The sequence below is a fragment of the Hetaerina americana genome, unplaced genomic scaffold (genome assembly GCF_022747635.1).
Source record: "Hetaerina americana unplaced genomic scaffold, ioHetAmer1.1.p SCAF_13, whole genome shotgun sequence".
In the NCBI taxonomy this organism is placed as follows: domain Eukaryota; kingdom Metazoa; phylum Arthropoda; class Insecta; order Odonata; family Calopterygidae; genus Hetaerina; species Hetaerina americana.
This window is the reverse complement of record NW_027286403.1, coordinates 6,097,830-6,116,533: the sequence shown is the minus strand read 5'-3', so window position 1 is coordinate 6,116,533 and position 18,704 is coordinate 6,097,830. Positions and strand designations below refer to the sequence as shown.

The following is an 18,704-nucleotide window of genomic DNA, read 5'->3' as shown; positions in this document are numbered from 1 at the left end:
CTACCGGTTAAGGTTGGATGGACACAGCTCCTAAATAAATATTTTCTGATTCCCAGCAAAATACAAAATCCAGTATCCTACTCTACATCAGACCCCTCTTCATCTCTGAGTACTTTCTTCCTCCCTTCATCCCGTCCAACATCCCTATCCTGTTCCTTCCCTTTCCCCGTTTGCCTAACATTCTCCCTGTGTCTATGTCCTGTAGTCCTCACATGATGTAGCCTTTACCTTTTTCGGAATAGGAACTAAAACTGATCTCACAAAGTCTTCCGGCCAGATTCCTTCCTCATAAATACTACGAATCAGCCCATATAGCCTCTTCTTCCCTCATTTTCCTAAACATTGCAATAGTTCCGCGGGAATGTTATCCACCCCCACGGCCTTATTTAGTTTCATCTCCCTTAATACCCTTTCTATCTCATCGTCGAGTAATATATATATATATATATATATATATATATATATATATATATATATATATATATATATACATATATATATATATATATATTATATATTATTATTAGGTAATCTGCCAGTTAAGGTAGTTTTTGTGGATGGACACAACTACCAAATAAATATTTTGTTATTCCTAACAAAACACAATCCGGCAACCTAGTCCCAATGTATAACACACACACACATATATATGTGTGTGTGTTTATATATATATATATATTCTCTACATATGTAATATACACATTTATTGTTGGTCGAGTACGAGTTTATTTTGTGCATACTTTTAAGTGTGGATCGAGGCTATTATACATACATAGTATAAATACAAGCATATAAATGCATATACGCACACACTGGTTATTTCCTATCATATGAACAATTGTATGGACAATGCCAGAAGAGATTACAGCCGTAGTTGTATAAGGGTTTACCACCGCAGTTGACCTATATAATCTAAGAAATAATTTAATAGGACTTAACCCCACTTACAGGTAGATACCTGTAGATATAAAATAATCTTATGCATAGGGATTTGTCTAACATTTTACCTCCCTCATTTTCTGAGGTAAATGCTTGATGTTCACTAGAACAGAACATCAAGCATTTAACTCAGGCCCTTAATTACATAAAACGAATGCTCAAAGAATATTCTGTTATAAGCAGGAGTCCAATTTTGCCTTTCCCAGAGAAATTTTAATTTTAATTTAGGTCAGTACATGGAAGAGCCATCAGATCCCTTTATAATTATGTGATGATTAAAAAACGCAGGAGAGCGCAATGGATGCATGGAGAATAAATGAAAGACATACTATATATTACCAGAAATAGTTAAAGCATTGAGATCTAGTCGGTAACTAAATTTTATCGTCATTCCTACATCACTACAGAAATGAAAATTTCCTAGGCTAAAAAATAAGACAAAAAATCAGCAGTAATGAATTTGCGGATACCGCTCGATATATTGAATAAAAATTTAATTAACCTTCCTTGTTTTCGAAAACCTGGTTTTTCAGGGCCTTGAGTATAAATCATTAATCGAAACTTGGGTTAGTCAAATTAGTGAATTACTCTGTGCTGTGTACGGTTCCACTGAGTGAATATTCAAACGTCAAGTATAATTCGTGTACGCCTTGTCTTAGCCGAGGGCAAAAATAAAATCCGCGACAGAAACGCTCGAAGGCATAAAAGAAACCTAAAGAGCCTGAATTCTCAAGGTAAGCAATTAAATTAAGCCATGCTTGAGAGCATTTACATCAAATTGCGCCGGGGAAAAAGACATTTTTCGCCGATATAAAGTCCCCGTAAACACTGAGGCTGGCGCATTCGATCCTAAAAATATTATGCAGAAATTGTTTCCCCGGCTATTTATTAAATTCAAACCTCTCCCTCGTAAGAACTGAAATAACAAATGTTTACGTTCACTTCCCGCGCCCCGGCGGCATCATCCAGTCGGACGTCGAGCATCCTTCACCCCCGAGGTCTCCCTGCACTCCAGACACACACACACACACACACTCTCATCCATCTCACCCCCCCCCACGGTTCCCCTCCCTCCCGGCCCCCCTCTCACACCAATCGTCTTCCCAACTTCCTGACGACACCACTCCCACTCGCACCCTCACCGCTCTGCACCAACTCCCTCTCACCCTCCCGTTTATCGACGATTTTCCCCCACTCCCGTCCACACGCCCCCCCTCGTCCACCCTCCCAGCGCGCACCGCCTCCCCCCCTCATTTAATTACCTCGGCGCTCCTCTCCCCCAACCCCCACGATTCCCATCCCCCTCACCCGATTCCCTTTGTTTCCCCTAATAGAATATCCCGAGACACAATCACAAAAGGGAAACTGCTACCTCCGTGTTAATTTAGAATAATTAGACTTGCATATTTCCCTCTAGAGATACGCTGGCGAATGCAGAATGCGACTACAACGACAATAAAATGAGATAAGCCACGGGCGCCGAGGGCTATGCCTTTCCCCTCCTGCAACTGAAAGCACCACGCAAGGGAGGATAGTAAGGGGTCGGGGGAGGGGATATCCCTCCCCTCACCACCTCCAACCCCCTTCTCCCCGCCTCCTCCTTCAGTGATCGTCCAGCACAGGTTCTCCCCGCGCCACGCCCCGCTCTCTCCTCCCTCCGTCACCTGTGCACGTCATTTCATGCACCCCCATCCCAATCGCCCTCCTCCGACCGTCCCCCACGCCCCTCCCCCTCTGAGGCGCGTGCTCCCTCGCCGACGGGCGGGCCGTCAACGAAATGTGTCTATTACCCATCTGCGAAGATCCCGTCCCTTGCGGCGGTTGGGACCGCCGCTTGGGTGTATTCAGAGGGGGATGTTTGAGTACCCGTTCGTTGTTTGGGTGCCATCCTTTCGATAGTATGTCGCCAATGAAACATGGAGAACCTCTTGGGGATTTGGAAATATCTAAATATATTTATTCTGGTTCAGAGAACGCAGTAATCGTTTTTTTATTGAAAAAAGGAATGCTATTGCAACATTTCGATTTCATTTAAACCGCGTCACCCGTTTAACGCCTAGCATACTTGTAATATACCAAGTGAATAAGAATTTATGGAAGCGATGAGAACATACTCTCCAAGGCAGGGAATGATGAGTCCTAACGGATCAGGTTTGAAATCCTGTAGAAGAATTATTTTTTGGAGGTTTCACGATGACTACTTAGGTGCCATGAGGACACTATTTCAAGTGAAGTACGCCCTCCGTCGGGTGGGAAGTTGAAACTGTGCAACCCTTTGGCAGCGTTCGTTAAGAGCGGACTGATTCCGACGACGGGTTCCTCCCCACCCTTCCTCCATTCCCTCGACATCCAACCTCTACCAAATTACACCCACCTATCTCTATTGGCCAATTGACCGTATCTGTCGGTAACCTCCCCCTAATAGCTACCAGGGAATGAATTTTTTGCATTTACACGACACCCCGCAAGCCGTCGTAAGGACGTGTGGCAGGGGGTGGTAGGTCACCAGAAACCAGTCTGATGGGAGAGGGGAAGGGATAGTGGATGGTGGAGTGAGAATAGTTAGGGGAGGGTAATGGTATAAATAATCCAATGAGGTCGACCTTATCGAAAATCCTCATTTTTCTCATTTGTTTTATTTCAGCCAATCAAGTAATCGTTTACAAGTCATCTTGACCATAACAAATTATCGTAGGATAAATTTCCATAGTTATCGTGGTGATGGGAGTGACATGATACCCCAGTAGCCGGAGGGTTTCGGGTCCAAATCCCGGGTATACCGTAGGATAACCTAATCTGAAATCCAAGAGGTGCCGATATCTTGCTTTTAGAACGCCTAAAGAAACTAAGTTGTGGGGAAATAAATGTTCCCTTACCTGAATGTGTGGATTCTGCGCACCTACAAGGAATAAACTCTCCCTAAACCATAAAAATAAGACTTTTAGAAAGGTACAGGACAAACGAATTCATTTCGAACTCCGAAAGAACAATTAAGACCTCACATTGCATTAAAGGAAAATAAAAACCCAGATAAAAAGAAAGATGTAACCATTCTCACTTTTACCCCGCAGAATTCGCGACCGCCCTTGAGCTACGGTTTAGTATGTCAAGTAGTATATCCGAAACACTTCGTTTCATATACCTTTCCTAATAGTGAATCTTGGTTGAAAAATATTATAGCCTCCACTCAAATGTACATCATTGAAGACCTCAAAAACCTGCACCGCACGACCAAGTAATAGGTGATGCGATGCAAGGGGATGATGCGATTTAGGCCTGAATATTGGTTCACCCTCTCAGAAACGATGCTGAGGAGAATCTTCATTGTCGCGGGAACTTCGTGGCAAAGCAACCACCTCATCTCAGTATATTCTAGATAGGTTGCGGTTCATTGAGGAGAGTTGGGAAGTCTTTTACGCTAATTGGACAAAGGCTGAGCAAGGCTGCGGTTTCCGCGTTCCTCTCTCCAAATTTTCACAAACGAATGTGGAGTCTCGCTGGCGCTACGCGTGGGTCATGCTCATCTTAAAAAAATGAAGGAGGTGAAAATCTTTTTGAATGCTTGACTGCTCGTAGGAATGGGTCATGTTGTTTGTAGTGGGTCACTTTTGAGAAGGGTAAAAACGTGCGATGAAATAAACAGCCATTCGAGACAGGAGGGTATCTCGTATTTGTCAATGTTTTTAAGGAAATCGTCGCGGTTGGATCAGAAGATGGAGGTTTCATCTTGTCCGCGCAGCCGACTGACGAAATCCTCCCGTCCTAATACCAATTATTTCAGCCTAACAATATCTATGAGATGCAATAGGAATGTTTTAGCCTGCCTTTAAGGCAACACCCCTTTCTCGGACGGCTTCGTCTAATCTTAGGATGATGCAGACTGCTTGATTTTCAAAAAGACACGTAATTAGCATTTTGAATTCATTAGATATGACAAAATGGCAGCCGCGGTGTTAATGTCTACTTCCATAAGAGCAGTGATTGGAGCTTCGGGTTCACCTCCCTCTGAAATTGAATTTTCCACATCTTTAAGAATCACAAACCATTTTCTATCTATGATTTAGTTCGTACAGACTCTGCATAAACCTTCTGTGGTATTATATAGACCAGGGCTGACGATTTTACCAGGCAAAAGAATAGTTTCAATGCGGCTTCTCTCGTTGCATACGTTGATGGGATAGGCGGTTTCAACGTGTTTCACTTTGCAACGGCGGCCGCGGACGCAATACTGGAGTCAGTTCAATGTGAATTGAGTGCTTAATACTCTTAGTTTGAAGTTATATCAGTATAATCTCGATGAATGTGATAAATAATTTCGATAGTAACAGGTGTTCGAATTTATTTCATAAGAGTGTTTGAAGAATGGATAAATTTAATATTTTTCATTTCTAAATGGACAATTTAACTTTGCTCTCTCGACATGACGATGTTGCAATGAAACCTACTTGCAGTGGAGTATTATGATACCGTAAAAAGTTGTTTTGATGCGGTTAAAGTTAATAATCCAAACTATGAGGACCGCCTGCCCAATGACGTCCTAAACATGTCAAATATTCCTTTGCTGGTTTATAATTTATTATTGAGCGTAAATATATACAACGAAGACGTTGAAAGAAAATTATCATTTACTACTGGTCATCTAAACTTCCTTCTGCATATGATTTTCTCCTAGTAACATTTGCCACCATCATTTAAATTTAATAATGGCCTTGTTTTTTCGCATAAAGTATTATTTTCATTCCTAACATAAAAAACCACTTTTTGGCCGTTCAGCGTAATAGACTGTATTGATGCGTCGTGTTACTGACGATAACCGTCCAAAATTAAGTTTCCATAAGGAAATCAACTTCGCCAGTATACAGGTGACTCACCAAAAATTTGGTCAAAACATCATTCCGTTTCCCCTCTGCAAAGAGATAAGGTACTTCACTTCGGATTAGCCTCGCCAAGCGGGAGCTTATTAATCGAAGTGGAATCCCCGTTTCATGCAGTATCCTCCGTTAAAAAAATATACCCAATTACCTGGAAATCTCGCCGAGGATAAGAGATTATCGACGCTGGCGCTCGCGTTCCATCGGCCGCTGAACGTTAAATAAAAATCATATGACAGGGGAACAAAGGGTTTTCGTGACAAAAGTTTCTCTAGCGGCTGAATGGGCTTTTTAATTATAATATAATATATTAATATATAATGATTACAAAATTATAAATTCGGATTAATCCCAAATAATAACTTTTGAAAGTATTACAATCATTTCAAAACTGTTCCATGGAAATTTGATACAGCTCTAACGAGCGTGGGCGAGGAACGGATGTATAATTTCCGTTGAATAGAAAATAAAACAGGAAGGAATAATTTTTAACGGTTCATTTCGCGTTTGGTCCCGTAGCCCTACATTGTTCGATACCATGGTGTATCATGGTAACAGGTTATTTCGTTTCCGAAGGCCAACTTTGATTTTCATGCTTAGCTTTTTTATGTGACCTAAGTGTAATCTACGGTGACCTGACGGATTTTGTTCTCAAAAATAGGAGTCTGCTATAGAAAATGATAATCATTTCACTAAAGCCGTCTTCATTCAAGGAATTTCGGACAAATGCTTTCAAATAATATTGAGGAGTGAATGGGAAGCCATAATGAAGACTTCGGTGGTAAATATTTCTCTAGGGAAATAGAGCGCCATATCTTAAAAGGAGAGAGGATTGATGATCCTCTAAATGTGAAAATTGCTGATAGTTAGAATATTCTTGGTTCAAGTACTATTTCTATGGAAATTTAGCCATAAAAAAGGGGACAGTAGAGAATTAAGAGTCAGTTGAAAGTTCCTCCTGTCCCTATCGGAATTTATCAGCATGTTATGGTTGTTGGAAAGAGGACGACAAAATAAGATTCCAGTTTTCGGAAAGAAATCGGAGAAACTTTCAATTACTGATTAATACCAGAGCAAATAACTAGGTAAGCTCAGAATCAGTCAAAATGAAATCCTTAAAGCGGGAAACGATACTTTTACCAGATGATGTCCTCGAAAGGAATCACGGACAAGCTCTAAACAAGACCAAAGGGAGAGTAAAACTTCTCATGAAGGAAAAAGGAAAACAAACAAAATAGGATTTCCAAGTGATTTTTGGAACGGATAACTGTCTTAAAGTCGCTAGTATTCTCGAAAGAGATTATCTATGAGGTCTTCGAGCGGTAATTTACCGCACACAGAGAAAGGTGTGAATGAGAGGCGTAATTATATAATTTGAATCTAGAGGACCCGGAGAAGAAATGCTGGACAAAACAAGGAAAATATATGTTTCTGCTTGAAGTGTACTGGGATTGAAATTATTATCGCTCCCGGAAGGAGTGGTATTGCGGGACAAAAGGGTATTAAAACGAGGGGTTAATTCATTATCAGCATTAAGAACGGGAGAGGCAGAACGAATTGAAAATATTATGAGCACAAGTGAAGAGGAATAAGGTTTGACTGTTCTCCCTTTACTTTTCAAGTTGTGAATGCTCATCTGGGCATGATTTAGCGTATAAATTCGAGGGCAATTCCGCCAAAATTTCCTTGCAAAGGCATTTACTACAACGATAGTATCTTTGTGTGAGAGAAAAAGGAGAACACTCATAATTTTGCGAAGAGTTTGCAGATTACTTTTATATTCCCGAATTATTTATATTTATAGACTGAATTCTGCGACGTTAGTGATTAAAGAAATTTTTAAACAGATGATTTGACAGGAATCATAAATATTCGCCCGTTTAGGTTTCTTTCTTCCCAGACGGATTAGGTAAAAAGACAAACCCGAAAATTGCTAGAATTGGAGTAATAAACGAGTATTACGTATTACCAGAGGAGAATTTCAATCGCACCATCCAAAAGCGATCGAAATTCTCCTCGGTTAATAATACTCAAGATGACAGCATAGCACCCTAGATTTAGCAAATGGGTTCTACCAAATGCCTTTGAGTCCAGCAGATCAGTATAAAACAGCTTTTAGCACGCTTGATGCCCATTACCAGTTTCGGCGGATGACTTTGTGACTTAAGTGTGCCCCAGTAACTTAGCAACGTCTTTCCGATCCGGCTTTGAATGGACTGTAAGGGTTGCAAAGTTAGGATTAACTTGATGATATAATTGTTTTGTGTAGATGGGGATGCACAAAATTACAATTTCGGAAAATGTTTTCTAAGGCTAAGAAGAAACAGCCTAAATCTACTACTGCCAGACGAATGTGAACTTTTACAGTGAGAGGTAAATTTATTTGACCACGTGATTTTGAAAGAATACCCAGGTCAGGGTCTAATTAAAATGTAGCCCATGAATAATTGAGAAAGTGGATTATTTTCAGACGGGAGATGGTGAAGGAATTTTATTTCATTGAACTAAAATTGGTGCACAGAATGAATATTATTGTCGTGTAGATGGCTGACAGTCCGGAATAAGCAGAAAGACGGAAAAGAGGGCTATTTAATTTCGTTGGAGGAATGAGTAATGAAATTTTTGAAATCTTAAATGTAGCAAATGAAGCCTATCAAGCAGGAAAAATAACGAAATAAAGACAGAAAAACTGACTTTTCTTAACATAATGTGAAGCAACGTGTCACTCTCATTCCGTTGACGATATAAACAGTTCACCAGACGCTATAAAATGCAAAGAAGAATGAACTTGTTCTAATTTAGGGCCTGCTTAATTGATAGAATATGTGGAAGACGACGGTGAACTATTCTACGACATAAAATACGCCATTCTGGCTCTTTCGATAAACGCAACGCTTTGCAATAAAATCAAGCCGTAGCAAAGCTATCTCACTGATATTAAATCGTGATTATTACACATTCCGCAAATTATTAGCCCTGGGGAGAAAATGACTTCATTTAATAATCTTTATGTAGACATTCCCAAGGAGTTATCCGTTCATTTTCACCAAGGTATAGTTCACAGTAGTAGAATATTAAAAATGTAAAAGTTTATGTATTTGTGTCACGAAATGCTCTGGCATACGTCAGTTACGTTCCGCTAAGTAGCCCAGAAAGATGTATTGTTTACAGGTAATGCCCTTACCCATTGCAATTTATCAAATTTCGAAAAAGTTCATTTTCCTTCAGGTAGAGAGAGAGTACTTATTATGATTTCTGAAGTTATTGAACAAAAAATTGCCTTCATGGACCAAACATCCCTAACACCTATGGGCTCGAACCAATGGTTGTATGCGTATGCTGCACCGAAGACTGAGAGGGTAGCTATTCTGTGCTCTAGTGACAATCTCTACCACGCTGAATTGAAGTAACTAGTAAATTCATCTGTCGTAAGTACTGTAAGGAATTGATATTGTATTCCAAAACTGAATAAGCTTTAGTTGCAATTATTCGAAAGGAGATTCAAAATCTCATCTCTCATCAAATTTTCGTTTATCAGATAAATTCTCGATTTTATTGAAGGTACTGAAACTGGACATGTCGCCAAAACAATTGATGAAGCGCGTATATGATTTGAAAAATGCGTATAAAAAATTGACATTTCGTATGAAAGGTTACTGAGATGGAAAACTTTAGAGAAACAAAAATGGGAAAGAGCTCATCTGTACGAGCATATGTTGTCATCTCTCCGCTTTAGCTTACATTGCATTGGTATTAAAAAATATTTACATTGTTATTACATATTTATTTCGCTGTTTGCATTACTAATTTTTTGATAATTATTTTTTATGGATTATATTTTTATATTGTATATGATGTGATTCCAAAACCTACCTTGACCGGTAAAATGCTAGTAATAATCGTTCCTTTTGTGCATGTCATTTAAAGGAGCGTATACCCAGGTCAAAGATTATGGGAAAGGGCGAAGAGTTACGATGATTGATCTGTGCCGTAATTTTACAGTGTAGTGATAATCCACCATTATCAGGGTGATTTTGACACTAAGAGGAATGATTTTTACGTTGTTGAATTTCTACATTTGCAAGCCACATCAGCGGATCATACCGTTAAAATGACCGTCGCGCCATATCCCGCAGTTCTTTGTAATTTTCAAAGAATTGAATATAATTTTTAAAACGAAAATGGTTAGCAATATTCGCACATCTAATGAACAGATATTTCAAGCTCCACAATGAGATGGATGAACCTAACCTTGATGCCCATTCCTCCCTCAAGGGGCCAATCCTCGACTTCACGTATAATTGGGAAGTATTTAGAGGTAAACGAGGAAAGGCTGATCTCAAATTCGGCTTTAAACTTTGGTTTTAGTATCATTTTATATTTCAATTACTCTACTGTGAAAGAGCTTCGTGGGGATTGGATTGTATTGCACACACTTGTATCAATGTACTCCATTGAGCGTCTCAAGTACTTTTTTATAAGGGAAGGTACGTAACTAATTTTTATGTCACTTAATGTTTAAACGATGGGGTTTGTGCCTATGTTTAAGAGAGCCGAAGTAATGCCTCGATTTACGAGGGGAGGTGTGCTTCCATACATTATAGTGGGAGGTGTGCCGTGTAGCGAAAGGTGTGGGTGGCAATCTATTCAGTGTGAGTCCGATGTTGAGGGTTGGAGAAGCTGACCTCTGTGCCTGGGTGGACTATTGAATTCGTCCCGGTTCCAATGGTCGGCCGTGTCGTGAGAACCCGAAAGGGTGGAAAATCACAACGTGGCCCTAGCGCACGAGAGAAGTGACATAAGAGACTAACCATTTACTAGAATTGGAACCGACTCAATAATGGTGGGTGGTTGGGAAAGGGTCCAACTTGCACGACCTCAGGTATCTCGATTTGTAACGATTTTTTTGGCACTTTAGAATCTTTCTACGCCCGCATTGCATTCCCCAAAGGTAAGATGTGTGGGCGATCATCGGCTTGCCGTACTTGCGGATATTCACAGAGGTCGTAACTCTTTACTCGCCATTCATTTATTTTACTCTCCCGTCTAGGCTTCCTTATTCCCAGACGGAATGAGTTAAAAGACAAACTCGAAAATTGCTGCAAATAGGGTATTAACACAATGCAAAATGATTGAAATTCTCCTCTGATGATAATGCTCAAGATGATAGCACAGCACCCTAGATTTAGCAAATTTAGAGTCCAGCTGATCAGCATAAAACAGCTTTTAGCACGCTTGCCTTCCACGAGTGTGAGCGGATTACTTTGTTTCACAATTAGCTTCTTTAAGTTCTTGAAAACTGAACGATACCCTTTATCAAGGAGAAACTCATTAGCAAGTGTTTCGCCGGATTCCTTGTAGGAGTGAGGGTAAAAGATTTTGGAAAATCAGGACTTTGTAAAATGAGGAGCGTCAAAACAGAAAAGAGTGACTGAGTTGAACGGGAAGCACACGAGAGGATGAACTCCGCGATCATTTAAAAAAGTATGGCGGTGTGGAGGCAGTGGGTGTTCCGGGGAGTGAGACAGAAACCGTGTAATCTAATAATTTCGAGGGAAAGATGGTAGAGTGGGAGCGAATTACTTCAGGGAATGGGTGAGACGTAATGAAAGGGAAAGGGAGACGGAATAAGTTGTTCATTACAAGTAGTATCAGTTGAATTCACCGAAACGCTAAAAATTCTCAAATTTGTATCAAAGCGTACTTTTTTTGTATATTTGGTCGAGCATGTATCGTAGAGTAATCGGTCCAAGGTCAGTGCTGTGGGAAGGCTGTGATCAATTTTTAGTGAACATGAGAGCGTAAGAAGCATTTATGGAAACCTTCAGGAGTGAATTGGGCCTAGATGCATTTCTGGACGCTTCATCCGAATTGTCCTGCAAATCACGATGCCAGTCATCACGCAGTTACTTCTGAGCACCATAATTTTTGCATTGGATAGTTTTGCATTTTCCGTTGTATATTCCACCGCCGTTGTTTATGATACTGCCATTGCATTGAATAAGTGAATTTATTCCCCAAGAGACTTCAGTAATAGGTTGGAAAATATGCGGGAGAAATTATGTACAAATGAGAACGAACGACATTTTAAATTTGAGTTGGAAATAGTCAGGTTAAATATCATTTCTTGCATGTAAACTTGACTAAGTATTATCTTTAATTAATTTATCTCCAGTTTAAATGTTATATGGGCGTTGTAATGGTTTATGTTAAGTTATTTTCGAAATAGTTTAGTTAAAGAGCCGGGTGGATAAGGTGCACTCTCCTCTCCGAAACACCTCTACGCAAAATATGTCTTCTTTGCGATTAACCTATATTTTTTCCAACACTTTTATCGCCACTCTCTAAATTGGAATGTTAATTGCAATACCTCACGCACTTTGATTGGTTTCATCGGAGTGAAACTGGTCACAGTGCATATTAATTGTAGTTGTAAAGGTAGAAAAACTTTTTTGTTACTTTGCTATCTAAACCTGAACAGAAAATGCGAATTTCCATGCCTCAATGAGTATGCTGCATGAATATATACTAAATGAAACTTGAATGTATGAATGAATGAAAGTACTCCATGACGCATATTAATTAAAGATCAGTAAAACACTGCATTGTTAAGCTCGAGTGGATAATCGTCATCAAAATGGTGAGCAGTGACTGTAGGCGGGTTTTAATAGGCAGGGGTAGAGTTCACATATGGCATGAGACATGCGAATTTCCCACAATCAGGTTAGAGGGTATGGAGGTAGTTCTTTTCCTTATGCCACCACTTGGTTCCCTGCAAGTTCTAGCAACCAAAAAAATGTGCCGTTTGGTTATATTATTGTAACATTTTAAGCTATTATTTTTGTTTATGTGGCACCTGCTGTCATGCCAAAACTGACTGGCTTAGGAGGACCAAAATTGAATATTCCATTTGTAATATTCAGTATATACTACTTTTGTGTTTAATAAAAAATCGCCATTCTATGGCATATGATGAACTTTGTCTACAATTGTATTTTGTATTGAAATGTTTCTGTTTTATATAATATATGATGAAGATTATACTACTATTGTATATGATAAAGGTTGTATGTAAATGTGTTTTGTATTGATATGTAATGTTGCATATTGTATGTGATTGTTTCTGTATGTGATTTTAATATTTCAAAAAAAAACTATGGGACCGGTCATAAATAGGCATTATCTCGAGATTTTAACTTGCAACTCTCCAAACAAATACTGCCAGGTCTACCCTCTAGGCCACTATTCTTTTCCCTACTTTGCCAAAAAATGTGTACAAATAATCTCTTAGTACTCACGTTAAATGCAAACAGGGTCCTAATGGACCAGTTTAACCCTAATATTTGCTTTTATCTTATCATATTTGAACTGAATTCGTAAATATGCCCAACACTCACTTTTCGCCAATTGCCCATGCCAAATTCTTAGCTAATCTCTTTGAATCGGTGACTTTATATCCGTCTACACGCCTCAGGTCATCCGGCACAATACAGGAACACCAATTCTGAAAATATTCATTATTGAGAGAAGGTTTGAAATCGTGATCTTCAGGTCAGTCCCTTAGTGGCCTATACATTCCATTACCCAAGTCGTGATTCGATTAAATCATAAAACGTTGTTCCTTTTGTTAATTGAAAGAGTAATTCTTTTCAAGAAAATATATTTCATTTTTCCTTCATTGTTCAAATATTTAAAACTTCATATATGCTACTACACATTTTTGGTCCGAAGTTTCGAAAAGCTAAATAAGACGGAAATACTTTAAACCGTTGTAATATAATTAACGATTTGAGTTGAATTATTTGAAACACCCGCACCATCCATTAAACAATGATATCGAGTACCTTTCTAAATGACTTTCTTAAGCAATGCTCCTTTTGGGCGCGTGGCCTGAAGGAGTCATATTATAAATGATGAATTGATCCCATGAGGACGTGAGCTTTTTTCTGGATGCGATAGAAAAATATTGCTTAATTCTACATGCAGTTTTCTCCGTTTTCAAGATAAACCATTACTTTTAAGTCAATATATTAATTGTATTTTGATTTATAATTGTATGAATTGTAAATTAATAATTAATTATATTTGCTCAATTCTAAGTGCATTTTTCTACATTTTCAAGATAAGCCATTACTTTTAAGTTTATATATTAATTTTATTTTTATTCTAGCTCATTCCAGGGATATCTTCAGTGTTCAAAGGAAACGGTGATGGAAACTTGTGGCAGCGATGCAGCAAAATTCACGGAAGAATATCTTGATCAAATGGCATTACCATTGATTGAGGTGAGTATTCCTCGGTTTCATGAATCTCACACGGTAGAGAATTCCTGTGAGCATGCTTTTAACTTATTATTTCCTAGTTTCATTAGATGATATGATTCGGAAATCAGCAAATTGTCATTCCTGAAATTAAATATTTTGAAAAGCTTTCAGTGGCTTTATGGATGGGCATTCTAATACTGCAGTGGATTCTCAAAAATATCGGTCTTCCCTAAAGGTTTAATAAGTACTATGCGTGTTACTTAATCATCTAATCTGAATTTTATTGAGCTGAATTGATTAATTACCGCATCAAAACATCTTCATGTGCCGAATTTACCCTCCTTGTCGGTCCGTCCTCTTCAATTTCAAATTCCCGATTTCAACTTAACGCACTGGGGTGCTGTAAGTGTCGTGGGTGTTTGCAACCAGTTATGGTGGCCATTTGTCATGAATGGCCAGTAATCTTTTAATGCTATCAACATTTTCGTTTTATCATATATTTCAAAATTGGGCTGCAAATACGTATATAGCCCACCTTTTCCCGACCAATAAACTGAACTCGACAATTTTTAAGTCCCCCAAAGCGTTCGTTTTCCATTACACAAGAATAATTGTCGATTTTTCTTATTTCACCAGTTTTTATAGATTTTAAGAGAGGAATTGAATATTTAAATGATGAACGGCAGATTTTGAGGCCCTTGAAAATAAACAAGTTACACTTTCACAGAGTATAGAATAAAACGTACGTAGTGTTTATAAAGTTCAGGCGTGCATTCGTGCTATTTATGTTACCTATTTACAATCAAATTTTCTTATGTATTATTGCGGAAAATATCTATTACTTAATCGTCGATACCGCAAATATCATAATTTTCTTAAACGATCAAGCTTAGATGCTCCAAACATTGCTATTATTCTTGATGGATTTTATGAAGGGCACAAAATATGAATATTTTTTAATTTATTCCTACATTAAACGTGAACATTTATTACTTTCAAAAAATTCTTATCCATCTTAGTTTGATTTCTGTCGTGAAACTGTATTCAGAATATTTTCCCAGCAGGTAGATTTTGGTGTTATATGAAATGTCTATAAGCGAAGGCGTCGTAGATTACAAGGTTTTACTGTTCACCAGGGTTAAAGGAATTCTTCCAAAGAAATGTGTTTCCTGGATTTCTTTTGCTCTTTGAAGATCGAAATGTAGCCTCTGGATGAAATTTGTGTCGAACATTGGATTCTTAAATCATTAAACAGGATCCGCGACTTAATGATCCAGGATGTAGACATTTTGTTTGAAAGTGGGTGTAGCGTATATCACGAGAAGGATGTTGTATCTGGGTGTACCCAAGGAATAACATTGTTTTCTCATGAGACATAAATCCATTTAGTTCAGCTCCGAGTGCAGTTAAATGTAAATCATTTCCCTACATCCTAATAAAAATAATCGAGGTTTATGGGTAAATGCCGAGGGTGAGATAGCCGTGATTCCTCAGACCAAATAAAAAATTAGTTTTATTGTTTAAACGGGAAGGAACCATTTTAATAGCAATACTCTTTTGAAGTAAAAAAAACCTTCTTCCATTGAACTCACTGATTACAATCAGTACATCTTTCATAATGAAGCATCTTCCGTAATGACTTATGGTACTGATGCAAGCGCCCATATGCTGTGGTTAATGGCGTCGAAACGGTTGGTGCCCTATGCGAGGCAGAATTGTGTGTAAAGACGGGTCAGAGGAAACGCCAGCATTGGGGATGACAGTAGTACAGTTTGGAACCCCCAGATAAATCGTTTCCTTTGCCATAAACTGGATCAACGAGCACCGAAAAATGAATCATCGTTTAAAACGGGAGTCCTTTCTTTTCATTTTTTGCCCCGCATCGAAACACATATTTCTTTTGTCTCTCACGAGCTTAGCCTAAGGCAAATAACGTGGGAAAGTGACCTAATGCATTCTCTCCTTTTATTACAGAGTCATTGCAAGGACCATCACGTAGGCTCGGACAAGTGCGCGGACCTTTTGAAGGACTCGTCCGCGTCTTCCACCTCCCCCTCTCCCCTCCTCCTCATGCTCCTTCCACCCCTCCTCGCCCTCATCGCTCTACTCAGCCGCCCGCTCGACCCCTCCACCTGACTCCTCTCCGGGCCTGACACACCCGCTGCGCCACGCAGAAGGTGCATTGGGGATCCCCCGCGCCGGTCGTACGACGCGGGGCTTTGGTGCTCTGGGTGCTGTGGCGCATGCGGTTTCGAGCGCCGCGGTACTTGAGACGATCGCTCGGGTGACGTTGCAGGCTGAGCGTCCGATGGCACCCTGACAGCCTCTGCGCTCATTTTAAAAAAAGAAAAGAAAAAAAACACACACACACACACAAACCTCGCTCCATCCTGTTTCTCCCCTCATCCCTCATCCCTTTGCCTCCGGTTTACTTATTTCCCTTGAACTTGACTGAATGCAAGAATCCGAGTGGTGCAGGGAACAAGTGGGGACTTATTAGTGTGCAGTCATTTTGAGCCGCCAACAACGACAGACGACCCTCTCGGCTAGTTGATGGAGTGGCCCAGCCGCCCCGCCCGCCTTCCGTGGCCGCCCCGCTGCACTAAAGTGGACTGGCGTTGGGCCGTGCAGTGGTGTGGCCGGAAGTGTTCGTTTCGTTTCCCGGCCGTGTACTTATGAAGTGCCTAGAGACTTTTGACGTTTATTCGCTAGATCCCAGTTTTCGTCATTTTCTTCGCTTTAGTTGCGTTTATTGAGTTAAGTGGAGTAGCTTAAGGATAATATTAAAAGGTGATGGTCATGCGTCTTCGCGTTACATCAGTTGTCGCCATGTGAAAGATGATTACAAGATGAGAGAGAAATGTTTGAATTTATTTAGTAACTTTGTTATGTGTATGAATATGCCCATTACTATAATAAATGTTATATTTTTTTCATTGATGAACTATTTTCCTAATTCGCCTCCTGTTTTACCTTGTAGCCATTGAATGTGAACATTGCCGTAAATATCGCCGAAAAGTTCCGTATATATCCAGACGAGTATCAAATCTTATCATTGATTCTCATTTGAACCATCATTTAAAAATTTATAATACATTTCATTAGATTCTAAACCCAAGACTGCCTGCTTTGTGTTTTTCATGTATTCCCATATTTAGTCTGAATACAATAATGAGTAGAAACTAAACAAATAACCGCAGCACATTGCAACTTTTCCACCTTTATCTTCATACATATTTTAAATGTTGAATCAATGGATCATATTTCAACTCATTTTTTACAAAAACCTGCCCACACTGATACATTGTCCCACTCTCAAACTGGGTATCTCCGGAGCATCTATTGTCTCCGGTGTTGTTTCCGTGACCATTTATTGTCTCGTACCAAAAAAAGTGAAGTCATCTTCCATGGTTTTAATACGACTATTAAACCTAGAATAATTTGTGGGAGACAAAAGAATAAATGAATAGTTTTCTTCGCGCATATCCATGTCGTCAATTTCGAATTAATTAGTTGTATAGAATAATTTACGCTAGTGTTTTACTATTCATAACATAGCATATTTTAAGGAAGCACAGCCGCAAAATAAATTTTAATTCTCAGACAAGAGATATGATAAGAGATTGAACATTTTTGGACATTACGCCCATAAATATGGACCTACATTGAATATCATTTTTCATGTTAATTCTTTTCCACCGACATGAGCCTGCCGCGGTAATAAGTTAGTCCATAAAATTTAATTACAATATATGTGGATGAATTCGTGATTTAATACGGTTATAGGTATGATGTGGGCTCACATCCCGAAGATGGATCGATCTTGCAAGATCAAATGATGTGAAGAAGTTTTCCAGATGACCTGTGTTCAGTTTTATTGATTTAATGTACAGAAATGCAATCACCATTCTCCTCGATGATTTTAAAATGATGAAGTGGTATTTATGAATATAGTGGCACCATTTTTACTTCTAATGTATTACTTCAGTGCATTAGTTGGAAGATATTGCCATATTTTCAACTTAAACAAAAGTCTCTCGCGGCGCCTAAATTCGATTCGTTTCTTAGTAAATAATAGGCATAATCCAAATCTTTTGGCAGCCCATAATTAATTACTGCGAGGGGAAAATCGATCCTATTTAGACGGAGGTGAATCGTGTTGAAATATATTAAGTAACTTAGTAATACCACCCGAACTTTATTTAATCACGACCTAGGTTTCGTCTTTGGACATCATCATCATCAGGTAGTTTCTTCAGAAGACATTCTTGCATAAAAAAACTTCCGAGAGGGGTTGGGAGTTGGCTGGAGTCGGAGAGAAAGGGAGTTTGAGGGGTGTAAAAGAAGGTCAAGAGTGTAGATGGAAGGTGAAGGAATGGGAAGTGCAGCCTGCGGTGGTGTCAATCGTTGGCTGGTTATGAGGATTTCTTTTGAGACGGGGATGCCCCTAATCTCGAAGGTTTATAATATATAAGGATGTATTCCGTAGAAACTACCTGATGATGACGTCCAACGTAGTAACTTAGGTCGTGTTTTAATAAGGTTTGTGAGAAATCACAAAGTTACCACTTTCATGTTAATAGGCTGTGTAAATTTCTTTAAGTTACGCCTGCGACAACCAATTTCATTT

General features: G+C 39.2%; 1 protein-coding gene across 1 annotated transcript in view; it reads left to right on the top strand.

Moving 5' to 3' along the window:
- LOC139686068 (uncharacterized) overlaps window positions 1–17,010 on the top strand; it is a 219,882-nt gene extending 202,872 nt beyond the window's left edge. The window contains exons 5-6 of the mRNA XM_071583184.1: window positions 13,981–14,095; window positions 16,049–17,010. Coding sequence (XP_071439285.1) covers window positions 13,981–14,095; window positions 16,049–16,210 — 277 coding nt within the window. The 3' untranslated portion in view covers window positions 16,211–17,010. The remainder of the gene's footprint in view (window positions 1–13,980; window positions 14,096–16,048) is intronic.
- Window positions 17,011–18,704: the final 1,694 nt, after the last annotated feature.